This window comes from Diplotaxodon limnothrissa, linkage group LG15 (genome assembly GCF_057381915.1).
Source record: "Diplotaxodon limnothrissa isolate DT_005_m linkage group LG15, D_limnothrissa_male_GT1.1, whole genome shotgun sequence".
NCBI lineage: Eukaryota > Metazoa > Chordata > Actinopteri > Cichliformes > Cichlidae > Diplotaxodon > Diplotaxodon limnothrissa.
Window position 1 is genome coordinate 23,036,302 of NC_140610.1, and position 25,612 is coordinate 23,061,913.

The window sequence follows — 25,612 nt, forward strand, 5'->3', positions numbered from 1 at the left end:
TGGGGGGGTATTTTCCAACCACCAAAATCATGAATGCAGAACAGTTCAGCAGCCAGCCATCAATTCTCAGATGTCAAAATGAATTGAATGCATGTTCATTACCACTTAGTAGTAAGTGACAAAAAAACTACAGGCAAGATGGATTACCTACTGTATCTCAAGTAGCTTTTTTTTTTTAAGTCTCTGCATATGATTTTCATACATTACTGATGTGAGCTGATGCCAGTGTTTTTGAAGGTTAGAAAACTTGCATCAGTCTTGCGTGGTGTACCAGAATTACAAAGTAATGGTGTACCAGACGATTTTTTTGTTTCATTTTTGTTTTCCCTTTGCTCTTAAAGCCCTCAAAACCCACAAGAGCATCAAACATTGTTTATTTGCATATTTTATGGTAAACGTGCGAAAAACTAAAACATCTGTGAGCTGAATTGAAGAGTCACAATGTTAAAGTGTTTAAATGATTTTGGACGGGTTATAGTTGTAGCATCATAAACACCCGCCTCTCCTTTGACCAAAATGATCTTAAACACAAAGAGACAAATAATATTCTGTATCTCCAGCACACGTTGTGATTTTACTCCTAAACATATCTGTTGGAGCTAATTTGAAAGTCGTCATGTTTTGCCTGCGTTGGACATAGAGCAGTGAATTTAGCTCATTTTTACGCCAGTCTGATGCTAATTTATTTTGGTGTAAGTTAGAAGACTGAGAATAGTCCCTGTAAGCACCAGTAACGATCACTAGGCTTTCAGTCCCACAGGTCTAGAGACCAGTTGATGACCCCCTGATGACCTCCAATTGCTATGGAAAAAATGTATAATCCCCAACTAGCTGGCAAGTGGTTGCTGGAAAGAGTGTACTGCACCAAACTCATAATGTACTCTCTGAGCGTTAGTGATACTTTCACTACTAATTACCAATTTGTGAGGCAAACCAGAAACTAGGAACGCTCCCCTTCAAAGTAAGTTGTGCCTTAGAATAGAATAGAATAAAATAGAATAGAAAGGCAGCACGGTGGCACGGTGGTTAGCACTGTTGCCGCACAGCAAGAAGGTCCTGAGTTCAATTCCACCATCAGGCCGGGGTCTTTCTGTGTGGAGTTTGCATGTTCTCCCCGTGTTTGCGTGGGTTCTCTCCGGGTACTCCGGCTTCCTCCCACCGTCCAAAGACATGCAGCTTGTGGGGATAGGTTAATTGGATAATCCAAATTGCCACTAGGTGTGAATGTGTGAATGAAAGTGAGTGCGAATGGTTGTCTGTCCCATGTGTTAGCCCTGCGACAGACTGGCAACCTGTCCAGGGTGTACCCCGCCTTTCGCCCTATGACACCTGGGATAGGCTCCAGCGCCCCCCGCGACCCTGAAAAGGATAAGCGGATGGATGGAATAGAATTCAACTTTATTGTCATGTCACAAGTACAAGGCAACGAAATGCCCTATTGCTTATTGAATGCAAACAGTTTGTTTCTAGTTTGTCACACTTTTCACAGTTTGCAGTGTTTGCCGCTCTGCACACCTCTGCACTGCATACCTGTGACCTTCCAGTAACCACTTGCCAACTGGTCGGGGAATGTAAATTTTTCCCTCGTGGCCGGTGGTTGCCTCACGGTTGCTGACAGGTGTCTTGGCCTGTGTGACTGGGGCCTCTCTTTTTCATGCAATACTGCATTGACACATTTAATTGATCATCATGCTGGATGACTGACTTGATGACTAATTGCCTCATTGATCTGTTGACTGGCTAACAAGCTACATCCAAACTGGGCTTTTCACAATGCTGGCAGCAGTGCAACAATGCAATAACATGCATGTGTGAAAAGCTGTTATTTAGAGGTGTATTTGGCTGATTTGTGCCCTTAAATGTCTGTAACAAGAAGAGGAAAAGTGGTGCGCCCCTTTTCCATGTTTGTTTGTTTGGATAGTTCAGATTTAGAGCATCACATAATGAAGAATTACAACTTCAAAGTACAAACCAAACAAGCTGCCGAGAGACAAAAATGCAGCGTTTAGTCACAAAATAAGCAGGCAGCAAAGAGGATGAAAAACTGAAGCACGGCCTTCATCTTGTTAAATACCAAAAAGCAGGAACTGAAAAGCTCTCTGAATCTCCCTTAAATAAAATGACCCCTAAAAGCTCTTCAGATGCTTTTAAAAAGCCCTCTGCTGTGAGCAGCAAAGAACATGTGTGAATAAATCCAACGTTCACTAGTTCAAATGTTCTGATGACTGATAAAATAGAAAAAGATAACTGTGAACCTGATGCTTTTTTTTTTTTTTTAAGATTACATCACGTTGTTTCTTTTCTTATATGTCAAAGATGATTTTGAACACATGGTAGATCTTTTCATTGTGTTGACTGCCTCATGCATTTGCCCACTGCAAGCTAACTCGTTTCTACTGCACCATTGTTCAGGAACCAGAAATTGCCATTTTAATCACATGTGTCCGCTAATTAACATGTCAGACTAATACAATGCTGGACTCTCATTCACCAAAACTGAAGCACAGACTTGTTGGAAGGGCTGTACCACACGGCAACCATATTTATCACTAGCACACAGCTAGCAGCTACGCGTGTCAGTCGAAACACTCACTATTAAGCCTGAGGAAAATCCAACATGAGTGAGTTAAAAAACAAAGTTTAGTCCTAATGCAGTTATTAAAAAAGGAGTGATGGTGTTGGGTCTGTGTTTCCACAAACCCCGCTAATTCTAGAGACTTATTCATCATGAAGAAAACAAGACAGTCGATCGATCCATTACTTGTGCAAGGGAGGCCTCGTCTGTGTCCAGCACGACAATGACCCCAGTGGTGGCCTCCTCTCGCTGCCTTTTATTGACAATCCTCAAACAATAGTTTACAAAGCACCTCCCCTTGCAACCCCCCTTTGGTTACATAGACAAGGCACTGTATGTAAGTGTGTGTGTGTGTGTGTGTGTGTGTGTGTGTGTGTGTGTGTGTGTGTGTGTGTGTGTGTGTGTGTGTTACCTCCTGCTGACCAAAGGGTCATAAACCCAGGAAGTTTACATCAAAAGAAACAGATCTTTCAGATAGGATGTATCTACAATAAAACCTCCCCCAGCACAGAGTGGCTGGAAAGGTGGTCAGGATCAAAGGAATGGCTTTGATCCTACTGCTTAAACTAAGACTGTACAAATTTAAGAAACACAATGGCAACATTCAACAATTAGACTTAACAGATGGGCTCTAAAGACAAGACACATTTTTATGCCACATTAAAACACATTTTTTTCATGGTCTAAGTTGGATGTTTTAGCACGGGCACCTCAGGGGAATGACTCCCTTTTGCAGCCTGTCTCAAGTGACCGTTTGGCACTTCTTGTTGGCTTCATTTTCAGCACCTAGGCTGATATAACTGAAATAAAACAGAGCAAACTGATTTATTTAATATTTTGATTTAACAAACAGAAACTGCATCTTCTGTCTTCTGTTATACCGCATCAAATTTGATGAGAGTGCATTTCTCTTTTACATGTGATCATTAGTTCTCTTTTTAACAGCTTTGACTGATTTCCAGATTTCAGATGCAGAGTGGGAGGACATGTTGGAGGGCTTTGATGAGCGGAGTTACCTGAGCGCTCGGCGCTGGAAGCCCGGAGACGACCCGTACACTCTGTACGCTTTCAACCAGAGAGAGAGTGAACGCATCCCCAGTGATCGAGCCCTGAGAGACACTCGACACTACAGGTACAAAACCACAGAGTGCAGTATATAAAACGAACATGCACAAGTATAAATGACAACACACAGAGAAGTCTGACACAATACAACGTGTGTTGTGTTAAAGACGACAGACGAGCTTGAGAAAGTGCAGATTCTTTGTAGCAAAATGTTTCTGCAGCACCTGAAAGACAAACCTCTGGAGGAATCTATTTATTACAGGCAGACTCTACAGAGTTATGTATAAATCTATCACAAGTTTGCATCCCTGCATAAAAGGAGAGCTTATTACACAAAACAAACTCATGTTGCCTGCAGGCATAAACAAACACATCAACAAACACACAACAACACCACAGATCAGCTTTTAGTATTACAGGTATGTGTGCGCACATAAGCGCGCACGCACCGAATTAAAGCAGCAACTCCTGGAGTTCGTAATGAATCCCCTATCTGTACTAAAACAAATTTAGATTATGGAACCAACACGTTTTCATAGAGAAACCACCAAATTACAATCCGCCTGTCCGCTAAGAAATTAAATTAAACCAAAATAGAAATCCTCTTAGCAGAGCGCCGTCTTCCTCTGTTGGAAAGACGCTCAGCAGGAAGATAAGGAGCTTGCCGCATTGACAGCAGCTCCCTACTTGTATATTTCAGGAGATAAAAACTTCCAGGCACTTGTAGAAGGCGTTCAGAGGTCCAGTGTTGTTGGTTGAGATCGTGTGGGATACACAAACACGGCTCTTTTGCTGAGATTCTGTTTCTATTAGGCTTTCAACAACAAAGCCACGTCTTTGCATTGATATATAATTTTTTTCTTTTTACAATTTTTTTTTGAGTTTTGTTTCCTGGGTTTTTCTCACCCGGCCATAATTGATGTGCCTAGAAAGTCTGGGAGCAAAGTTTATCCACCCGACGTAGTTTCTAATGATTAACCCACACACTAGGTGGTCTGTTTGCTCCTTGATTTCAAAGCAGAACCAGCATTGCATCTAGTTTGCAAACTTTCTCTCGTGCTAAAAAAATAGTGCAAAATCTCTTTCTGACTGACGGAAATAACATTAAGCGAAGAAAAAAAAGCCATGCCAATGTTGAATCTGTCTTCATTTTAGATCAAAACAGTAAGTACCAAACTGCAGTACCAAAAGTTTTTCAGGAGTCTCTAAGCGGCAGTGAGATGCACTGGATCCACCTGAGTTGTGCAATATATCTTAGATCTTTAATTAAATCAGGGAATAACAGAAGCTGTGGGAACATAAAATGAAAAATGGAGTGAAAAGGATTTTTTTAACAGTTTATATATAGATTTATAGGTTTTTGCTATGCCCCCCCCCCTCTTTTTCCTAATTGACCTCAGTGACATGGAACTCTAATTATTGCTCCAGACCACATGGTCCCATAAATTAGACAGCATATCAGCTTCTTAGGTCCTTATGTAAAATCAAGCCTTAGAAATCTCGGTGTCGTATTTGACAGCTCGATGTCGCTCGAGCAGCATTCTAAGCAGCTGGTCCGAAACTGTTTTTATCATTTACGGAATATTTCTAAACCCAGACTAATGGTATCAAAGCTTGAACTTGAGATGATTATTCATGCTTTTATTTCTTCTCGTTTAGACTACTGTAATGGCCTTTTTACTTGTTTTAACAAATCAGCCTTAAATCGTCTTCAGACTGTGCAGAATGCTGCAGCACGTCTCTTAACAGGCACCAAGAGAAGATCGCATATCACTCCAGTCTTGGCCTCCCTTCACTGGTTGCCTGTAAATTTTAGGTTTCATTTTAAAATTTTAGTTCTAACCTTTAGGGCCCTACATGGTCAGGCTCCTCAATATTTATCTGACCTGCTGAAACCACATACATCTTCTCGGGCTTTAAGGTCATTAGATCAGAGACTGCTGGTGGTACCGCGCACTCGTTTTAAAACTCGTGGGGATCGGGCCTTTCAGACTGTGGCACCATGGTTGTGGAATTCTCTCCCACTGTCTCTTCGCTGCACGGACTCCATTGATTCTTTTAAGAAACAGCTGAAGACATTTGTATTTAGAAAAGCATTTGATTAATTTCTTCTTATGCTGTTTTATAGTTTTATTGTTTTACATTGTTTTATTTACTGTTATATTGTTTTTATATTCCCATTTCCTGTGTTGTAAAGCACTTTGTGATTTTTATCTGTGAAAAGCGCTATATAACTAAATTTTACTTACTTCCTTCAAACATCGGGGAAAACTTACTTGATAATGGATAATGGATTTGAGTGTAGCTTTAGGTCATGCACTTCTATGCATCCAGTTGACAAATGTTCAACATGCTACTTTCTTCAGACATTCGTTATGCTGTTTAAGCTCCTTCAGCTTGCTTAAAGTGTGTCTACAAGCTGCTTTGCAACCCATCTTCATCCCAGTTCTGTTCTCTTTGAGGGTTTTGGTGCTGCTCATGGAGGGGCGTTGATGTCCCATACCACAAAACATGATTACAGATCGCAATCCTTTTCATTTTTTTCATGATTTTTTTTACTAGTATATGTATAGTATATTACTTCATAGTATATGAAGTACATGTCCAGCTTGAACATCCGTTGTCCTGTTTTGCACATGTGTATGTGAGCCAGTGTTTGCTGTGTGATTAACCTCCTAAGACCCGAACTCTTCCACAGCATGCATTTTTAATTTCTCTTTGATATTTGGGCATATTGGGGCGCGATGAATGTAAAAACAAAGAATTTTTTACCTTATTTTTGTTTTTAAGAAAAATGAGAGCCACATATGAGGATATTCGTTTAAAATTTTGATAGAACAGTAGCAGTATAATGTCCTTGTAAGTGGATATCAGGCCCTTGTAGAGCAAAATTAAGTAGTTTGGTCTAAATTACCCAAAATGTGATGTCCACATATGTGGACCCCAGGTCCTAGGAGGTTAAAGGTTACAAGGCAGCTCATGGTGACCCAGCTCCCTAAGAGGAAGCTGCATGTGGGTGTTTGTTGGGTGACTGTTGGTTTTGGCAGTCGTGCTGAACATGGTCATGTCCTGATTGGTTGCTGCTGCTGTGGCTGATGGTGATGAGCACAGCAGGTTACAACCTCACAGGCTATAATCTGTTAGCGTAGCCGGCATGTACATCACTGTGTGCGGATGTGTTTTGACGTGTGATGAGGAGATTGATGTCTGACTCAGTCATAGCTTGTCTGCTGCTTCCAACACTGACTGTGTGCGCGTGTGTGTCTGTGCACAAGTGTGAGTATTTCTGAGTGTTTATCCATATGTGCACGCTAATGTGCGTAAGTGCACATTGTGCCGATCGTTTGCATCATCTGCTGTGCTACCGGAGGAGGGAAATTCACTGTCGAGCTGACATAAGGCGACTAAGAAATGTGTGAGTTGTGTGTCTCATTGTGTGTGTGTGTTAGAAAAGTGAGAAGGATGTGTAGGAAGGGGGGACCAGGGATACGCTTACACATTAATCTGTTAGCAGGGAGGTAGGGGGCTGATGGTGCTCATTTATCTCATATAGGACAGCGAAGTGTGCGTGTCTGTCTGCACGCATGTGTGTGGATGGGGAGGGGGGTTGCTGTTATGTGATTATCTGTTAACTCAGTTACCTTGTAGCTGTAGATCACAGGAGCACTTGGCAGGGGAAAATGAAGGCGCCTCATCCTCTTTTAGGATTGGAAAAAAGAAGAAAAACTGCAGTAAAATCTTTGACTGTAGCTACTGAGGTATTCTTAGAAACACCTTCTTTTCTACTGCAGAGTCATGGAGGTACTTCCTACACCTTGGCAGGGTTCCCAAGAGGAACTATTTGGCTTAAATTAAAGGTGGTGTGAGGGCTGGTGGGAAGGAAATTGGATAAGACAAGACAAACGGATATGGGAATGATGCAGCTGGGAACTGCGTGCCGTGTTTCAATGTTAACCTTAACTTAGGTGTTTGATTCAATGCCAAATATTTTCTGTTCTCACCTTTCACAAAAATAAGCACAGGTTTAACAACTTGGAGGTTTTGATACCATGGTGATGTATGCTTGTTCCCATTACTTCTATGTGCAGAAATGTAAAAAAAAAAAAAAAAAAATCCAAAACAGACAAGAAAAGCATTTCCATTTTGTCTAGTGAACATATTTATATGTTCAGAAATATTTCTGCTTATGCTGAAAATCAGTGGCCCCATCTAAAGAAACCAAGTCCAAGGAAATTGACTGACAGGCCATCTCTCTAAAGAAGCAACTCAGCAATGAACCTTGAAAGCTAAATAGAAAGACACAAAACCAAGAAGAATTTTAGATTACCACTCTAAAGGAAAGCACCAGAAGCGAAAACACAGCAGGTTTAGTGAAGCTGCTTCAGGTCTGTTATTTTCCCAGTGGGGCAAGGATAAGCTAAAGATTAGAGAAGCAAGCTTTTGACCTGAAGATGCTAGGTTCCATATTGCCTGCAGGCTTGGAGAGATCAGGAATCTATAAGATCCGTAACCCCTGATGGTAAGACTGTGGCTGCGACCACAGAGATGAATGCAGTGCAGGTGGAAATTGTACGATTTCCGAGTTTGTGTATACAGGGGGTAAATGTGTCGGCAAGAGAGATGCAGTTGGTAAACTATAATAGATGATTACTTAATATATGATTGCAAGGTGATGGAGTGGTTAGCACTATTGCCTCACAGTGAAAAGGTCCTGGGTTAAAATCTGGGTGCTTGTAAGTACCCCACCTCTTACCCCGGTCCCAGCTGGTTGCAGCAAATGGTTGCTCCTCCCTGAGCCTGATTCTGGTGGAGTTTTCTTAATGGTAAAAGGATGTTTTTCCTTCCTGGTGTCACCAAGTGCTTGCTCAGATGCGGTCGTGTGATTGTTAGGGTTTTAGCTCTATTATTGTAAGGTCTTTACCGCACAGGATAACGTGCCTTGAGGCAACAGTTGGTGTAATTTGGCATATATAAATAACATTGAACTGAAAAGTATTTTTGAGGTTGGGCTGCTTTCACCAACAATGCCAAAGCCTAGCACTGAAAACTAAGGCTACTCAATTAGCCCTAATCTTCAATTAACCGGAAGGCAAAAAGCACAGTGACAATTATTTCATGATCTTGAGTATTTAACATCATTAATTATGAACTCACTGAATTTATTAAAAACGTAATAAATGAAAAATGTGGTGGCTGATTCAGTTCAATCTTTGACCAAAGTCTGCCTTGGTAGAGCCACCTATACCTGCTGATCTCTTCAGCAGGATGTCTGCAGATGCAGACAGGGGCAACAAGAGGCCAAGGAAGCAGCTGACTTAGCCCAAGTTGACACCATTGCAACCACGAGCTTTTCATCCTCGAGGTTTAAAAAGGGAAGCTGTGTTCTTTATTTATAAGGTTTTTAGCAAAAACAAAAAAGAAAGAGGTCACAAAACCCTAACCCAGGGTAATTGTTTCATTCCTGTTATCTTATTTTCATAATCACTAAAAGCCAAAATTATAATTGAAATTAAAATCTGATTAAACAGCCAGCTCTACTGAAGGTAACTCTGGGCTACAGTGTGGTTAGTATATTTTATACATTAATTTTGCAGCTGTATGAATCTCACATTGATCCTCAAGCTGTTTGTTGTTTGTGTCTGTGCGTTGCAGAGTCACTGCATTAAGAACAGTGGTGTTCAGGTTGGTAGGGGGTCCAGAGAGGTGTGGAAAACAATTTCTTTTGAAGCAGTGTTTTGTATATTTATTTATTTGTATTTTTGAAGGGAAGGCAGGATGTCCAGGTTGTTACTGCGTATGGGGGGAGTGCTTCTGTCTCTATCTTGTGTTTGACGGTGGAACAGTGGAGTGTATGCAAGAGGAAAGAAATGAGAAGAGAGCTACAAACAGCTTAAGCAAAGATAGGAAGATAGAAGAGAGAAGGTGATAAGAGAAAGAGGAGGAAGAAAAGTCAAGTGGAGATTAGGGAAGGGAGAGAAGGGGAAGTGGTAGAGGAGGAGACTATAGGGGAGATGGGGGGAGATGCCACAAGCTGCTGAGAGGAGAGATAATTGCCACATGCAGAGCTGAGGAAGCTGTGTATGTGTTGGGGTGTGTGTGCTTGTGTGCGTGTGTGTATAAACCACTCCACTTCAGTGCGCTGCTATTATCTCGGTGAACAGGGGAACCTCCCTCTGTCTGCTCTCCGGCAGACAGTCTATAAGCCCAACAGCCGCTTCGCTGCAGGGATTAGATCCAAGTAGGGAGACAATGGGCTGATACAGTACAGGGAGGAAACATGTCCTACAGTTATGCACAATAGGTTGATATGGCAACAGGAAGTGTGTAAGAAAAATGTTTTAATGCGTGAGTAGACAACAAAAAGTGATGTTCAGTGCAAGACAAGTTGTTAAAAAACAAACTTTTATGTATTGAAGAAATATCGAAAGCACTTTTATCAACATGCCATAGAGAGAAATATCATCTGTATATACTGTCTCACTATCTTCAAATGCAGAAAATATGCATAAATATATTTTACACATTTTGTTCCACTGACTTCACTTTTATACACTATTTGTCAAAACTATTCGCTCGTACGCCTTCACACTCATTTGAGCTGAAGTAGCATCCCATTCATAATTCATAGGGTTTAATATGATGCCGGCCCACCCTTTGCAGCTTTAACTCTTCTGGGAAGAGTTTAGGGGTGTGTTTATGGGAATTTTTGCCATTCTTCTAGGAGTAGTTTCGTGAGGTTAGACACTGATGTTGGACGAGAAAGCTTGACTTTCAGTCTCCACTCTAATTCATCCCAAAAGGGTTCTGTCGGGTTGAGGTCAGGATTTTCTGCAGGCCAGTAATGTTCTTCCACATCAAAGTTGCTTATCTATTTCCTTGTGGACCTTGCTTTTTACACTGGTGGGCAGTCATGTTGGAACAGGAAGGTTTCCATCCCCAAATTTTTCCCGCAAAGTTGAGAGTATGAAATTGTCCAAAATGTGTTGATATGCGAAGCATTAAGAGTAACTTTCACTGGAACTAAGGGGCCTGAAAAACAACCCCACACCATAATACCCCATCCAACTTTACATATTCATACAAGTACCGTTCTCCAACTGCTAAACCCAGAGTCATCCATCAGATTGCCAGATGGAGAAGCCATGAAGCTCTCTGCACACTGTTCTTGAGCTAATGTGAAGGGCACATGATGTTTGGAGGCCTGTAGTGGTTGAATCTGCAGAAAGCTGGCGACACCTGCGCACTATGCACCTCAGTATCCACTGAAAGTGGAACTGTGTGTGGAACTGTGGAATATTTATTAGTGAGGAAATTTCATGACTGGACATGCTGCACAGGTTCATGTTTTGTTTTTATTTATTTTATTTATTTTATTTTTTAACCAGTGTTTTTCTATATCACAGGAAGTATTTTTATTTCTTTTTTTTCTTTTCTTTTCTTTTCCTTTCTTTTTCTTTTTTTTTTTTCATGCGTTTTAGGTTAAAAGACCTCACCATGTGGTTGAAAGAATGTTGGAAACATTGTTTGGCTGTCTGTTGAATATCCTTTCCTTTAGTTTCTCACATGGAGCAGCTTCCTTTAGATTTTTCGTACATGATCTTTTTATTAATTAGAACAAAAAATAGAAACACAAAATACCAAAGGGCTGATTGTTTGGAAATTAAGTTCAACATGCAGGCAACAAAAAGTGTCTGAAAGCATTTTGGATGCAGAAATGCTGCATTATACTTACATTGCAGTTTTGCTGTTAAACCATGACCATTTCTGACTATGGACACACTTTTACTGTTGCAAAGGTATTTTTTGGGTTTATTTTTGCACAAGACAAGATTTATTTAAGTATTTTAGGTCAAACTCCTGCACGTTTGCTTTATTTTGTTACCTGAAAAATTTAAAATACAGTATTATGACAAGCCCTCTGCTGTCTTGGAAGGAGTTACAGCCTCCTCTTTAAAAGGTCATCCTCCAACTCACCCATTTGGTCACTGCCCTCTTGTCTGTTATGTACTTGACACAAACCGTCTTTGGTGATTACTTTTTTGTTAGTTTATCTTCCTATTTCTATTATACTCATTTGTCTGTGCTGTCAGTTATCAGGCAAGGCCCTAGGGAGAAATAATGGTATTAAAGTGGTTCCACAGTCAGCCACATTGAAGCTGGTGTAAAAACATTAAAAATGTGTAAAACTATCATCCTTTCTGTCCTCTGAAGCACATCTGAACAACACACACTGCGTAGCACACAATTTGTCATTTTCTTTGTTTTGCCTCAGTGGAAGATGTGATAACGCTCCAGTGTTTTGTTGTTACTGCTCCAAAATGGAGGCATCTCTCCTGCAACCAGACAGTGCTGCAGGGAGAAAAAACCCAACAGTCCATTCAGTCACTTACTAATTATTTGATTACATTTTGACCCTGTGATGCTCAAACACTTATTACTAACTAGATCATGCAGTCGTTCAGCACTGCCCTGCCTGTGCGTGTGAACGTGTGTGTTACATGTGCTCACTGGCGTCAGTGTCCTTTCACACTCAGTCGGCTACTTAGTCATATTTCCATGAATCACAACAAGCAGCTAAACATTAATCACTGTATTAGCTCTGGTGCCTCCCACGCTAACACTTGTCATCCTTCTCAGATCACAAGCCTCGAAAATACACAAAGAAAAAATCCCTCTGAACTCTGACGCTAAATGATTTTTATTATCTCTTGTCAGGCTTGCTTATTTGATTACCTGCTCTGGTGATGAATGATCAGAGTCTGGTATCAAAAGCAGATGGAAGAAACATAAAACAACCTCGAGGCTCACATTTTCTTTATATCGATGTTCTACAAAAATGCTCGGATGTGGAGAAAAAAAAATACAGGTCTGACCTCCAAAAAGTATAAACACCACCCACTGCATTACTTTATTTGCTTCTTCCCAGTAAGCACAGATTTGGTGATTTGTAACACATTAGATGTCTAGACTTTTAAAGTGGAAGCACTTGACTATAATATCATCAGTCTTCTTGCAGACCTTCAAATAACCGCCTACTGGTTAGATTTATTGGTCATTCATGTAAGTCAGGTGGTGTGTCCATTGACAAAAAACTGAAGTTTTCTTGTTGATTGAATATTATCCTTTCAACCAATCAATCGAGTTTACAGAGGGTTGATGTTTTTGTTGTTGGCATGAGTTTTGCACTGGACAAATGTCCCTGCAATAATAGATACAGAGATAATGCAGAGACAAACACAACAATTATATGATCTCTCCCCCCCCCCAAGCTCTTTGGCGACTGTGGGAAGGAAAAACTCCCTGTTAACAGGAAGAAACCTCCAGCAGAACCAGGCTCAGGGAGGGGCGGCCATCTGCCGTGGCCGGTTGGGTGAGAGAAGGAAGGCAGGATGAAACACATTCTGTGGAGGAGATTAATAACAAGTACTTGTTATTTAAATTATTGTAATCATTAGGTTGCAAAGCAAAGTTACAGATGTTGTACATTTTATGCTGGGTAACAAAAAAAGTATAAAAGAATGAGTATATAGTTTATTTATAAAAACCTGATTTTCTTGATGAAATGTGGAGGATGAGTTCAGTAGCCGCACAGCCTGAGTGTGTTAAAAAGCGTGGTACTAGGGTGATAAGTCCTTTTCCTACTCCTGGCTCCTTATCTTTCCATCTATGGTGTGTGTTTCTTGTATGGTTGTGTCCCAATACAGGGAGTGCAGAATTATTAGGCAAATGAGTATTTTGTCCACATCATCCTCTTCATGCATGTTGTCTTACTCCAAGCTGTATAGGCTCGAAAGCCTACTACCAATTAAGCATATTAGGTGATGTGCAACTCTGTAATGAGAAGGGGTGTGGTCTAATGACATCAACACCCTATATCAGGTGTGCATAATTATTAGGCAACGTCCTTTCCTTTGGCAAAATGGGTCAAAAGAAGGACTTGACAGGCTCAGAAAAGTCAAAAATAGTGAGATATCTTGCAGAGGGATGCAGCAGTCTCAAAATTGCAAAGCTTCTGAAGCGTGATCATCGAACAATCAAGCATTTCATTCAAAATAGTCAACAGGGTCGCAAGAAGCGTGTGGAAAAACCAAGGCGCAAAATAACTGCCCATGAACTGAGAAAAGTCAAGCGTGCAGCTGCCAAGATGCCACTTGCCACCAGTTTGGCCATATTTCAGAGCTGCAACATCACTGGAGTGCCCAAAAGCACAAGGTGTGCAATACTCAGAGGCATGGCCAAGGTAAGAAAGGCTGAAAGACGACCACCACTGAACAAGACACACAAGCTGAAACGTCAAGACTGGGCCAAGAAATATCTCAAGACTGGTTTTTCTAAGGTTTTATGGACTGATGAAATGAGAGTGAGTCTTGATGGGCCAGATGGATGGGCCCGTGGCTGGATTGGTAAAGGGCAGAGAGCTCCAGTCCGACTCAGACGCCAGCAAGGTGGAGGTGGAGTACTGGTTTGGGCTGGTATCATCAAAGATGAGCTTGTGGGGCCTTTTCGGGTTGAGGATGGAGTCAAGCTCAACTCCCAGTCCTACTGCCAGTTTCTGGAAGACTCCTTCTTCAAGCAGTGGTACAGGAAGAAGTCTGCATCCTTCAAGAAAAACATGATTTTCATGCAGGACAATGCTCCATCACACGCGTCCAAGTACTCCACAGCGTGGCTGGCAAGAAAGGGTATAAAAGAAGAAAAACTAATGACATGGCCTCCTTGTTCACCTGATCTGAACCCCATTGAGAACCTGTGGTCCATCATCAAATGTGAGATTTACAAGGAGGGAAAACAGTACACCTCTCTGAACAGTGTCTGGGAGGCTGTGGTTGGTGCTGCACGCAATGTTGATGGTGAACAGATCAAAACACTGACAGAATCCATGGATGGCAGGCTTTTGAGTGTCCTTGCAAAGAAAGGTGGCTATATTGGTCGCTGATTTGTTTTTGAATGTCAGAAATGTATATTTGTGAATGTGGAGATGTTATATTGGTTTCACTGGTGAAAATAAATAATTGAAATGGGTATATATTTGTTTTTTGTTAAGTTGCCTAATAACTATGCACAGTAATAGTCACCTGCACACACAGATATCCCCCTAAAATAGCTAAAACTAAAAACAAACTAAAAACTACTTCCAAAAACATTCAGCTTTGATATTAATGAGTTTTTTGGGTTCATTGAGAACATGGTTGTTGTTCAATAATAAAATTATTCCTCAAAAATACAACTTGCCTAATAATTCTGCACTCCCTGTAACATTACATGTTTCCAAAGGGTTCTGATCATTTCACATGTTTCTGTGAGATCATCCACTGACGGTTGTGTGGTGGTGATGTAGATTTGTTTCTGTTCATCAGAGTCTTAGTCAAATAAACCAGATTGCATCCAAAGTCTACCTATTTTTTTGCTCACTGTGTGCAGCATTGCAATTCTAGGAATCATGGCTTCAAACGAAAGCGTCTGAAGCCCACTTGTTATTCTGAGCAAAGATGAGTTCTCTCAATATCGAATCCTGGCTCAGTTACAGGTTTTGAGGGGGCAGTTCATAGCACTCTCAAACACTTCATGGCAACTGGATCAGTTGTACCCAAAGCACGATCGGGCAAACTAAAAGACCTTGCACTATCAGAGGATCAATAACACAAACATTGTTCACTAAGATACAAAAAAAATCACCTTCATCTCAGAAAAAAGATTTACTAAATAAAGAATGGAAGAACTTTGATGGTTTAATAATGAGGAATAATTGATATAAATGTTAGATTTCATTTGCAAGAGATTCGCAATTTGCATAATTTTATTGTATATTAAATTATATATGCAAAGACATGCAGTTAGTGGGGTTAGGTTTCTGGATTGGTGCAAAAGGTACCCCGCCTCTCACCCTTTGTCACCTAGGAAGGCTCCAACCCCCTTCTGACCCTGAATTGGATAAGCGGGAGGAGGGATGGATGGAATAAGTTATATTCATAACGATATTATATTTTATTAACTGTAACTCTGTGTTATAGTCACTGAGTTATTATTCTTCATTAGAAATATAATATTGTTTCTTTCATCATTAGAAATATCTACGCAACATTTTTTCCCCCCTAATGTTAGGCTTTAAGTAGCAAAGATGCTAATATGCACCACATGTTTTAAAGTACTTTGAGGCAGGTTCCTGTGTCCTCCAATGTTCCCAGTTTATCCTGAATTCCAGTCCAGGATGTTCCCCAGTCAAAAAACACCAGTGGTTACTCTTAAGTGTGCCACTGTTTACACTGGGTCTAACGAACAGCACAAACCACAGCAGAAAGCTCTCTGTGAGGCGAGGAAATCCCCTTGGTGTATTGTGGGTAATCTGCTGATGTGGAACCTGAGCTGCGAAGCACCCCGGTGCTCTACAACAGCGCAGAGTGACAGTGATGCTAAGCAGCTTTACCACAGCTAGCGTCTCAGCTAACCGTCCTGCTTTGTCTCTGAGATGAATGTGTGTCGAAACAATCACCGAGCAGACGACATTACAAGTGTATCTGCTCTGATACCTGATTAGATTTGTTTGACTTTTCTTTAGCCTCTGTGCTTTTGGATTCTGCCCTTTTTTTTTTATCCCAGCTGCTGCTTTTCTTTGGCATCTTTTGCTCTGTTGATGAGTGCAGAGAATTACGGGGATTTACATTATGAGAAAAATACGCTGCATGTTTGAAACATGAGGCAGAGCTGCGCCTTGAAATAGACTGATGGTGGATTTGAGTGAAGCTCTGATGTCTCATTGATTTCACCTCTTAAATCCACTTTTCAGCTGTGAAGGTGAGATGCAGAAGAAGAAGAGGAAGCAGATTAAAAAGTTTTTAAGTCCTCGTATATTTTGGGCATGAATGGTAAAATGTAAAAAGCTGCCCGGTCTGAAACACACAGTGGCTGGTGTTGTGTTTTGCACTGCTGCATCTATTGTGTTATTTTAGTGTTTCATGTCTCTCAGATAAAGCAAGCTGAAGAAAAGTGTTGTAGCTATAAAAGTGCTGCGTAAATCTCATCACAACACTACAAGTTAAGCCAAAACTGATTATATCTTCTGAACCCCCAAACCCATCTGGAGGTTTGGAAGATTATAAACAGGAAGAAGGGAAATCATTACTAAAAGATTAATTGCGATTATGCAATAAAAAAATAACTCTTTCCTTTTGGGCTAGGTTAATTAAATTGCTTGTTGTGCAGCACTGTTTTTGGGTTTAATTGTGCCATAGAAATAAACTGACTTGACAAATTTACTTGATTTAAGTCAACCAATGGGGGATGCAAGGAAGTATACCTTTGTTTTAGGTCATTTGATTCCCAATCATTGGTAGTAGATTACAGTGGGTCCAGAATTTGTGTGAGTACGTTTGGATACATATGCTTTTCATATCAGGTACAAATGGTTTGTTTTCAGTTCTCAAACTTGTCAGACTCTTTGGTTGGTTCTCACAAAAGAACAAAAAAGAACCGTAATTACCCGTGAAACACACACACACTGATGGAGGCAGTTCTATGCATGTGCATAGAGCTTTCTTTGAGCTTAAAAAAAGGATTACATAGAATGTGATCTTTTTGGCTATTCCTCCTTAACCCAAGCGCAGAAATACACAAGGGTGAGCCAGAGGATCAAGCTGAGTGACAGTTTGATTGAGCTTTTATACAGGTGCAGTGCTTGATTGGAACACAGGAGTCAGGCACTGGTCAATTCAGCCATGGTGGAAGGCTAGATGAAGGATAGACAATGAAAATGATGAGCTCAGCAGGAGCTAAATGGAGGAACCAATCAGGAATAGGGTCTTATACATAATTAATTTCCGTGCAAGATAAAATAGTTCATCACGCTGTGAGGGGTTGGAACATAATGACCTAGGACTGGAAGAGATCTCAACACTCTGGCTGATCTGTAGATGGAAAAATGAAAACCTGACGACAGGATCGCATCGATAAATGTACAGTTCAGCCTGGCCTTCTTGTGACCTGCACACCAGTGTAACCAATCAGTATTAAAAACAAATTAATTTAATTTCATGCTCTGAAATATGGTAATTATGATATTATTTGATAGTTAACTGCAGAATTTATGTAATATCTACCTACACAATGTGAATGGGGCCACATAATGGCACAGTGTGTGTGTGTTTGTGGATTTGTGTGTGTCACAGGGGTTGCGGCAATCATCGATTGGTCCAGTCACGTATTGATCCATCTTCATCGATTGGCTGGTGTAAGTGCCTGTCAACCATCCTGTCACTGCCACTCCTCACATGAAGGATTGCTGTTACATCCACTACTTGTCGTCCTCCTGTGCTGAGCATGTGTGTGTATTACTCTTGTGCTGTGCAGCTCCTTTTCTCTTCTTTTTCTGATCATTTTCTCCTCTCCTTACCTTCTCCATCTCCTTCCCCCCTTTTACTTCTCTCCGCCATTTTCTCTCATTTCTGCTTCAGGCCATATCTAAATTGAGCTGGACCCAGAGAACAGTCAATACTGCCTGATCCCTGCAGATGTGTGTTCTGTGTGTGTTGGGTTTTTTAAATTTTAAAGTAAAAGATGGACGGAAAAAAGGAGAAGAAAATGGAGGCATAGAGTGTGTTTGACAGTTCAACACAGAACCTCATGGGGTGCACAGTACATGCATCCAGAGGGGGTGTAAGGATCTTAACTTCGGGTCAGAAATCTTTTTGAATATTACCTGATAACTGCACCATTTCCCAGTCATTAAGTGTACAATTAATATATGAATTAGAGGACTGGTATTTATATAGAGCTTTGTTTTTAGAGCTCGTTTATTCTAGTTGCATTCACCCATTCACACATGTGCACTTTAAGGACTCACACACACACACAGACCGATGGAAACATTAGGGGTAATTTCGGGTTCAGTATTTTGCCCGAGGACACTTTGACATGCAGACAAGCAGAGATGGAGATCAAACCACTGACCTTTCAACTAATGGATGACCTCGTAAGCCCCTTCAAAGACTAATGTGAACCACTGTGCTCTGCCATAAGATTCAGTACACAGCTAAATATTACATTATACTCATTTGAGGTTTAGTCTACACTATTCCTACTTTTTCTTCCTACCAATTCTGCTGATTCTTGACTAATTATGGATTTCTTCATCCAGAATTTTAAATCTGTATTCCTTTTGACTGCATGAAACTAAATATAAACTAAACCATGAGTAAAAATGTGATGGTACCTGATACGTTGGCAAATAATGTCCAAAATAGGCGCTGACTAGTCACATTGGCCAAACAAGGTCAATGTCTAATTGTGTGTCAGTTCTAACATCCCAGCAAGAGTGCACTGAGTGCAAGAAAGAGCTGTTTTATGTGCAACTTTTTAAGTGGCTGTTCTGCAGAGGTAGGTTGTTTTATCATTTTACACTGTTGGCAACATACATCCCACATTGGTCTTGAGTAGGGCAGATAAGAGTGTAAAGATATGTAACATTTAACTTCCCAGATATCTTAGTAGGAAACATAGAAGTGCTATTTCAACAGCACATCTCTGTTCTTCTGCATAATAAAGAAATGCTGCTGTAAGAAATCTATCGCCACAACAGTTTGGGCATAAGTTGTAAGAAATATGTAAAATTACAGAGAAAGCTCTGGTAGCTCATAGCTCAGACTCTAATGTAATCATAAAACAACGTTTTTGTTAATTCACACAAATGTACTAATTTTTGTTATTACGCCGAACCCCCCCAAACCCCCCGGATATTTCTATAATAATGAAAAAAAGGAATGTTTTTGTCACTTAAATGTTTATGCGTTACTTTGGTGCAGTGGGAATGGCCATGAGGAAACTCTTTATGAGAAGGAAAGATGTCCTGAAAATAGAACACAAGATTTATATTTATCATAACTGTCCAGTCGGCCAGGTTCAAGTGTTTGCCGGGTTGCTTTTGGTTCCTGGGGCTTATGTTTGACACCCCTGCTTTACATAGTAATGCATTTGTTATAACAACTTTTCAAGGTGAAGTGCAGCATATTTGTTGTTGTCAAAAGTACCTATAGTTTAAGCATGGCCAGATATTAGTTACAGCCTTTTGTCATTCCTTTGTTATGTTTCAGACTGGTGATGAGTCTGAAATGCTCAAAACCAAAATTAATAGTTAAACAGTAACTTTGTATTAGAAAGCTCACTGCTCTATTCAGGTATTTGACCGTATTCATTATAATTCGGCACAAAAGCAGAAAATATTATAATGAAGGACAACTGAGCAGATTTTCTTCTTCGTAGGTCACGTTTTTATTATTTTATCATTATCAGAATAGTTATTAATTATTTCATGCAGTAGCTGAAATGTGGCTGTAAAGTTCTTTCGGTTGAAAATCCATGTTCTGCTTGCCTGGACTCGTGCAGTGCGAGGAAATTGTTGATGATCTTACAAACAGCTGGATGCAGCTTCACGCCGAAGCCCTCCAACATCATCTCCATGCACGGGCACACACAGACACACAAAGACCAAAACCTGTGCACAGTCGCACACAAAAGCACCATCAGTCACCCCTGCTGAGCTGTTGATAATTACAAGTAAAACTCTGCAGTAAACACCCACCTACACACACACGCGAGTTGAGAAGGAGTTTTATTGCAGTTTGGAGCTGCTGGGCCTCTGTTCTCTAAGCAGCATGCAGAGTTCACTAATAACTTTCAGCAGAGATGGAAAAAATAAAGCAAGCATGCAGAGGCTGATGGACAGATTAAACACATACATCATAAACATGCATCAACTAATGAGCGAGTTAGGGATTGAATGAGCAAATAATTGAGTGAAGCGATTAACAAGATCAGATGAATAATTAACAAATGAACAGGGGAGAGGGAGAAGTAAACAACAGGAAAATGAACACAGGTGACGGAGCAGACGCCCGAGTGCACGAAACGTTGAACTAATCAGATTCTCAAAAGCGTCAGACTTCCAACACCTTTCAATTCTCACACTGCTGTGCTGGGGTGCGCTGAAACGAGATGAAACAGCTGGCAACGAGCAAGCCGCGCCTCCACAGAAATCAACCCCATAGGTTTCTACAAGCTGTTACTCCAACCTGTAGTGATATTTTTAAATGAAGTGACTTCTAGCTGCCACATGTAAAATGTATTGTAACCTTTAAAGCTCCTACTTCAGAGTCATAGTGTGTGACGAGGATCTAATGAACATCAAGTTTGATGCATCTGGACTGTAAATTCAAATTCAAATTCAAATTTGGGACCTGGTATACACAGCCACTGTTTCTTCCTCTTTCTTGGCAAACTCATAACAGCCGGAGGATACATCACCCAAGCAAGGCGTTCTATTGCCAATTTAGCTTAACTTGGGATTTCAAAAACAAAGTTTTCTTCAATAATTTCATAAAAACTACTTATTCTTCCTCCTAAACAATAAAAACATAACCAACAATTAATAACAAGGAGATAATGAATCCAAACAATTGTCTCAGGGCATGAAGTGGTCTGCTTTTCAGTTAACACCAAGACAAAATTATTCACTAATTACTGAATATCCAAAAAAACTGAAACAAGACAGCGTGCATTTCATTGCTTTGTCCTGGTAGTTTTTTTCAGCATGTTAGAATAAATGAATAACATTTCTTGCAGCTTTTACACAAAACAACCTTGATTCAAAACCTACAGGCCTCACTTGACCTCTGTGCTTATATACACCTGCACCAGGAAACCAACAGGTGACCCTCTCCAAGTCGAGGTCAGCTGAGTTGTTATCGCTGAGTTGAGCCAGCTGTCTGAGACCTCGAATGCTAACAAGTGCTCCTTCCTCCTCATAAGCTCACTTCTGTTTAACTTGCACACAGAGGCTGCACAGAGTAGAAGAACACACACATAGGCATACTTACAAAGTTTATGTATCCAAACATGCACAAGTAACATGCATGTAAAGTCACACTCAAACATGCACACAAAATGCAGACAAACACACAACACAGATTTTTCACTTGGCTCGATTGTAATGATTACAGCATTTCAGCCTGAATTTCTTTCCTCCTTCTGGCTTTTGTCGAACAACTGCAATATGTTCCAGCTCAGCATGATGAAGTGTGCAGAGACAAGCCTGAACAGGCTCGTACAGATCTTTGTGCGTGCGTGCGCGCGCGCGCACACACACACACACACACACACACACACACACACACACACACACACACACGATCTCTCTCTACTTTTTTTTTTGAAGCAGCCTAAGTAGGACTACCGTTAAATAACCTATTAAATTAAACTTTTGTATAGCTCCCCAAAGTGTATTTTTCATATGTGCTAATTTTTTTATAGCTCAAATCCCAAATTCTGTATAAGGGACCTAAAAATTTTTTTTAGCATGAATGCAGTTTTAGTGAGAATTGTATAATTTCTTATCGTGTATAAAATGCAGGGATGATGCTCTTTAAATTAGGTTTATAACTCTCAGAGCCACACAAATGTACTGTTTGCCTTCTGATTATAAATAGAGTGCACTGAGGCCTGTGAGACAGGTGTGTAGAAGAGGGAACTGCTAGTGAAAAAAGTTCCACTTCTACATACCAGCAGCAAAACATTTTTAAAAGGTTTCACCCTGCGATGACAACAGAATTCGCCTGAAACATGTTCAAGATTTTTACTTTTCTGAGCTCAGATTTATAAGACACATGGAGCCCTAAGCTATATATGGCCCCAGTAATCACCAGTTTATGCCTCAGAACTGCTCAAGGCAAAGATAGTCTGTGCACTAAGTACACACAGTATACTAAATATACCGTACATGCACATTATGCACAATGTACACACAGATATAAAGAAAAAAAGAAGAAGAAACAACTCTTTAAACATTAAGTGATTAAATAAACTAACAAAGCACAGAGGGTGAACGTACAGGGAGGGAGCGGGTGTGTTTTCCTTGTTTGAAGTGATCAATAATGACAGCTAGAAGTACCCAGAATGCAGATGGATCATCGTGGCCTCTAACGTCGGAGGTCGACCGTTCATCAGCTCAAATCGAGCGTGATGAAATATATCGCTGTTCTAGCCGAGTGAAACATCACCTCACGTTACATTACATTTAGCTGACTGGCTTTTAAGTGACTCGCTCGAGCGTGAAGACTTTGTCAAACACAAGTTAACACCCACACAAGGATGTTGAAACAAATACAGCAGGCTCCCAGTTGTGTTGTTACTTGTTAAGCATCAGGAACTTAGTAGGTGCTCTTGTTTTTTTTAAGCAGAAAAAGGCTTTACATGGCTCTAGAGAAAGGATTTCAGGGGTCACAGGTAAAACATAAAGTCGATTGAACTCTTGAACACAAAAGGCTTTGAAAACAGTAAGAACTGGGTTTATTTAGACAGTTTAGTTCAAGGGGGCGGGGTTAGGTTTGGGTGATTTTCTTCTATTGAACTTCACTTGAAGGTATATCAGTAACAATCTGATATAATCTGCATTAGAAAAAGAGACTGTCTGAATTGTTATTTATAACAAAAAGAGAGATTTGTTTTCATTGGAGCTTAACAAATTTGTGTATTCTACCAAGATCCAAAATGAGTTGCATTGTGATCATTTGATATTGAGTGTATATTTGTAGATTTCAGGTACCATGTTTAAACTAAAAATTCGATGAATGAATCACAGTTTGGACTGAAAAAATATAGACAGAGTAGAATGAGGGTCAAGATTTGAGGCCTGGGCTTTTACTCTACAGCCACATTGAGGGGCTGATCATTTTCAGTCAGAGGCAGACGGTTCAGGACTGTTTGGCAGGCAGATAGGAGAACTGGCTCTCTGGCACATGGCTGTCCGCCTCCAATTTGATCCATTCAGAAGCTCTGAGATCATGAATCACACTCTAACCACAGAGCTGACCAGCAGACGGCACTTTTACCTTGATATATGATACAGTTTTTGCCCACAGAGATACTTCGGGCAGGTACACAAGCTTTGGAAGGCAGACGGTTTGTGCACAAAAAGGCAATATGTTAAAAACTGATTGTTGGTCGTCACATTGTGAGACTGTTGTTTTTCCCAGCATGCTCCTGGGTTCCTATAACCGGGCACTGTTATCAAATAAGGTTTTTTGGGGCACTTTTATCTTAGAAGAATGTTTTCCCATTCCAAAAGAGTAAGAAAAATATCATTTAAATGGTTTCTGGTGATTATATACAGTATTTGTAAATCGACATGTATGTATAACAAGCAAAAAAATTGTTTCTGCAGGAATATTTATATATGAAAACACAAAGCAGAGATTAGTATTGCCTTTTACAAGGAATTACTTCTGCTTACAATTACTTTATTAATGTTTTTATGTAACACTAATCCCACCCAGAACTGCATCGTCATTTAATCCCATTTGGTCCGACATGGTGATTACCACAATTACCAAAGTCCATCTGGATAAAGAGAAAAGAAAAAAAATACAGCTCCACTAGAAGTGTGTAGATTAGATCACATCAGATTAGTGGCAATAACTTCAATACTGTGCAAGTATTCAGATATAATCTGATAATGAAATGTATGTTTTTCCCTAAATTAAAATTTTTTGCAACACTGATCATAAAACCCCCCAATTTCATCCATTGTATAAAGATCATCCTTTTTTAATCTATCTTTAGAAAAACAAATATATTTACATGAAAAATGTACTTCAAAAATTCAAAGCATGAGCAGAATTGCTGAAATGACCACTTTGAACCATACAAGGCAAACCTATTTAACTTTAAAATTTTACACTACTTTAATTAAAATGTGTTAATGGGAATAAACATAATGTGTCACACGTGAGCAGTTATTCCCACACAACTGGTTTATCTCAAATATGGCGCCTTCTCATTATTTTTGACTCACTATTTGTTAGAGAAGCGATATTAGCAGTGACTTCTTCCACAGAAAGAAAGCAACAGTATGAGGACCTGTGCAGTCAGCGTGGTTAGACTAGCAGCCCACTTTACTCATGGTTTCACATCTTTGCTAATCTTATACAAAGGTAAATAAAAACATAACCTGAGCAACAGTAAACATAATAAACATAGACCAGCTCATAATGGACAGCAAAACCAGGGAATATAGGGTCCATGTTCAAATGTGGATTAACATGTATAAATGTATATAGCTGGATCATATTGTTGATAATTTCACAAAAATTTGTAGAGCTGATGCTTCGATTGGTTATCACAGAAGCATAACCACAAAGTCAGACCTACTCGTGAGCAAAATGATAAATCTGGCATCCTCCAACCAGGAACAGGTTGAGAATGATGCTCCGATAATAAGAAAGGTATGTCAAGAGGGGAAGATCAAGATTGTCAAGAGGTAATTATGTGTACCATGAACGCTGGCAAATGGATGTTTTTTTAGTTGTAACAATGTTTGTCCATTCCAAATATGATCTTATCATTTATATGCTCTTATCGTCTATTCATTGACATTCACTGAATGTTCTTTTTTGTGCTGCAGCACATAAAAGAACATTCAGTGAAACAAAGTACTTTTCAAAACAATCGTGTTGGATTTTTCTGCTGACTTATTAATTGACAGGAAACAGATAAACTCATGTTCTCTGTCCTTCTAACATAAATGGGTAGAAGACGTAATTCATAAAATAAAGTAATAACTGATTACACTGCACTGAAAATATTATTCAGCGAGTGTCTCAGGGTGTCGAAGGGGAGACTTCTTGGAGCTAGGGACAGGGTGAAACTTTAGTTCAGGTAAATAAAAGGCTGCATTGTCATTTCAAACATTTGTATGCATGGTTTATGCACAGATTGATGCCTCCGCACTGTTTGTGAATGAGGTCCATTATAATTCATGTGGGTTTTATTAATGTAAAGACACAAGCTTGATTCTATGTTGTTATATTGACATCTGTTCATGTTTATTTATTCAGTTGTTTTTAGGAATCAAAATGTCTTTAAAATGAAGGTGATCCAGGAAGATCATGGACAGAGAGACAGAAAGAGAGATGGATAAGCCGATCGCCC

General features: G+C 40.1%; 1 protein-coding gene across 1 annotated transcript in view; it reads left to right on the forward strand.

The window, feature by feature from the left end:
- LOC146617540 (polypeptide N-acetylgalactosaminyltransferase 14-like) overlaps positions 1–25,612 on the forward strand; it is a 243,147-nt gene that overhangs the window by 42,525 nt on the left and 175,010 nt on the right. Inside the window, exon 4 of the mRNA XM_085373147.1 lies at positions 3,538–3,707. Coding sequence (XP_085229273.1) covers positions 3,538–3,707 — 170 coding nt within the window. The remainder of the gene's footprint in view (positions 1–3,537; positions 3,708–25,612) is intronic.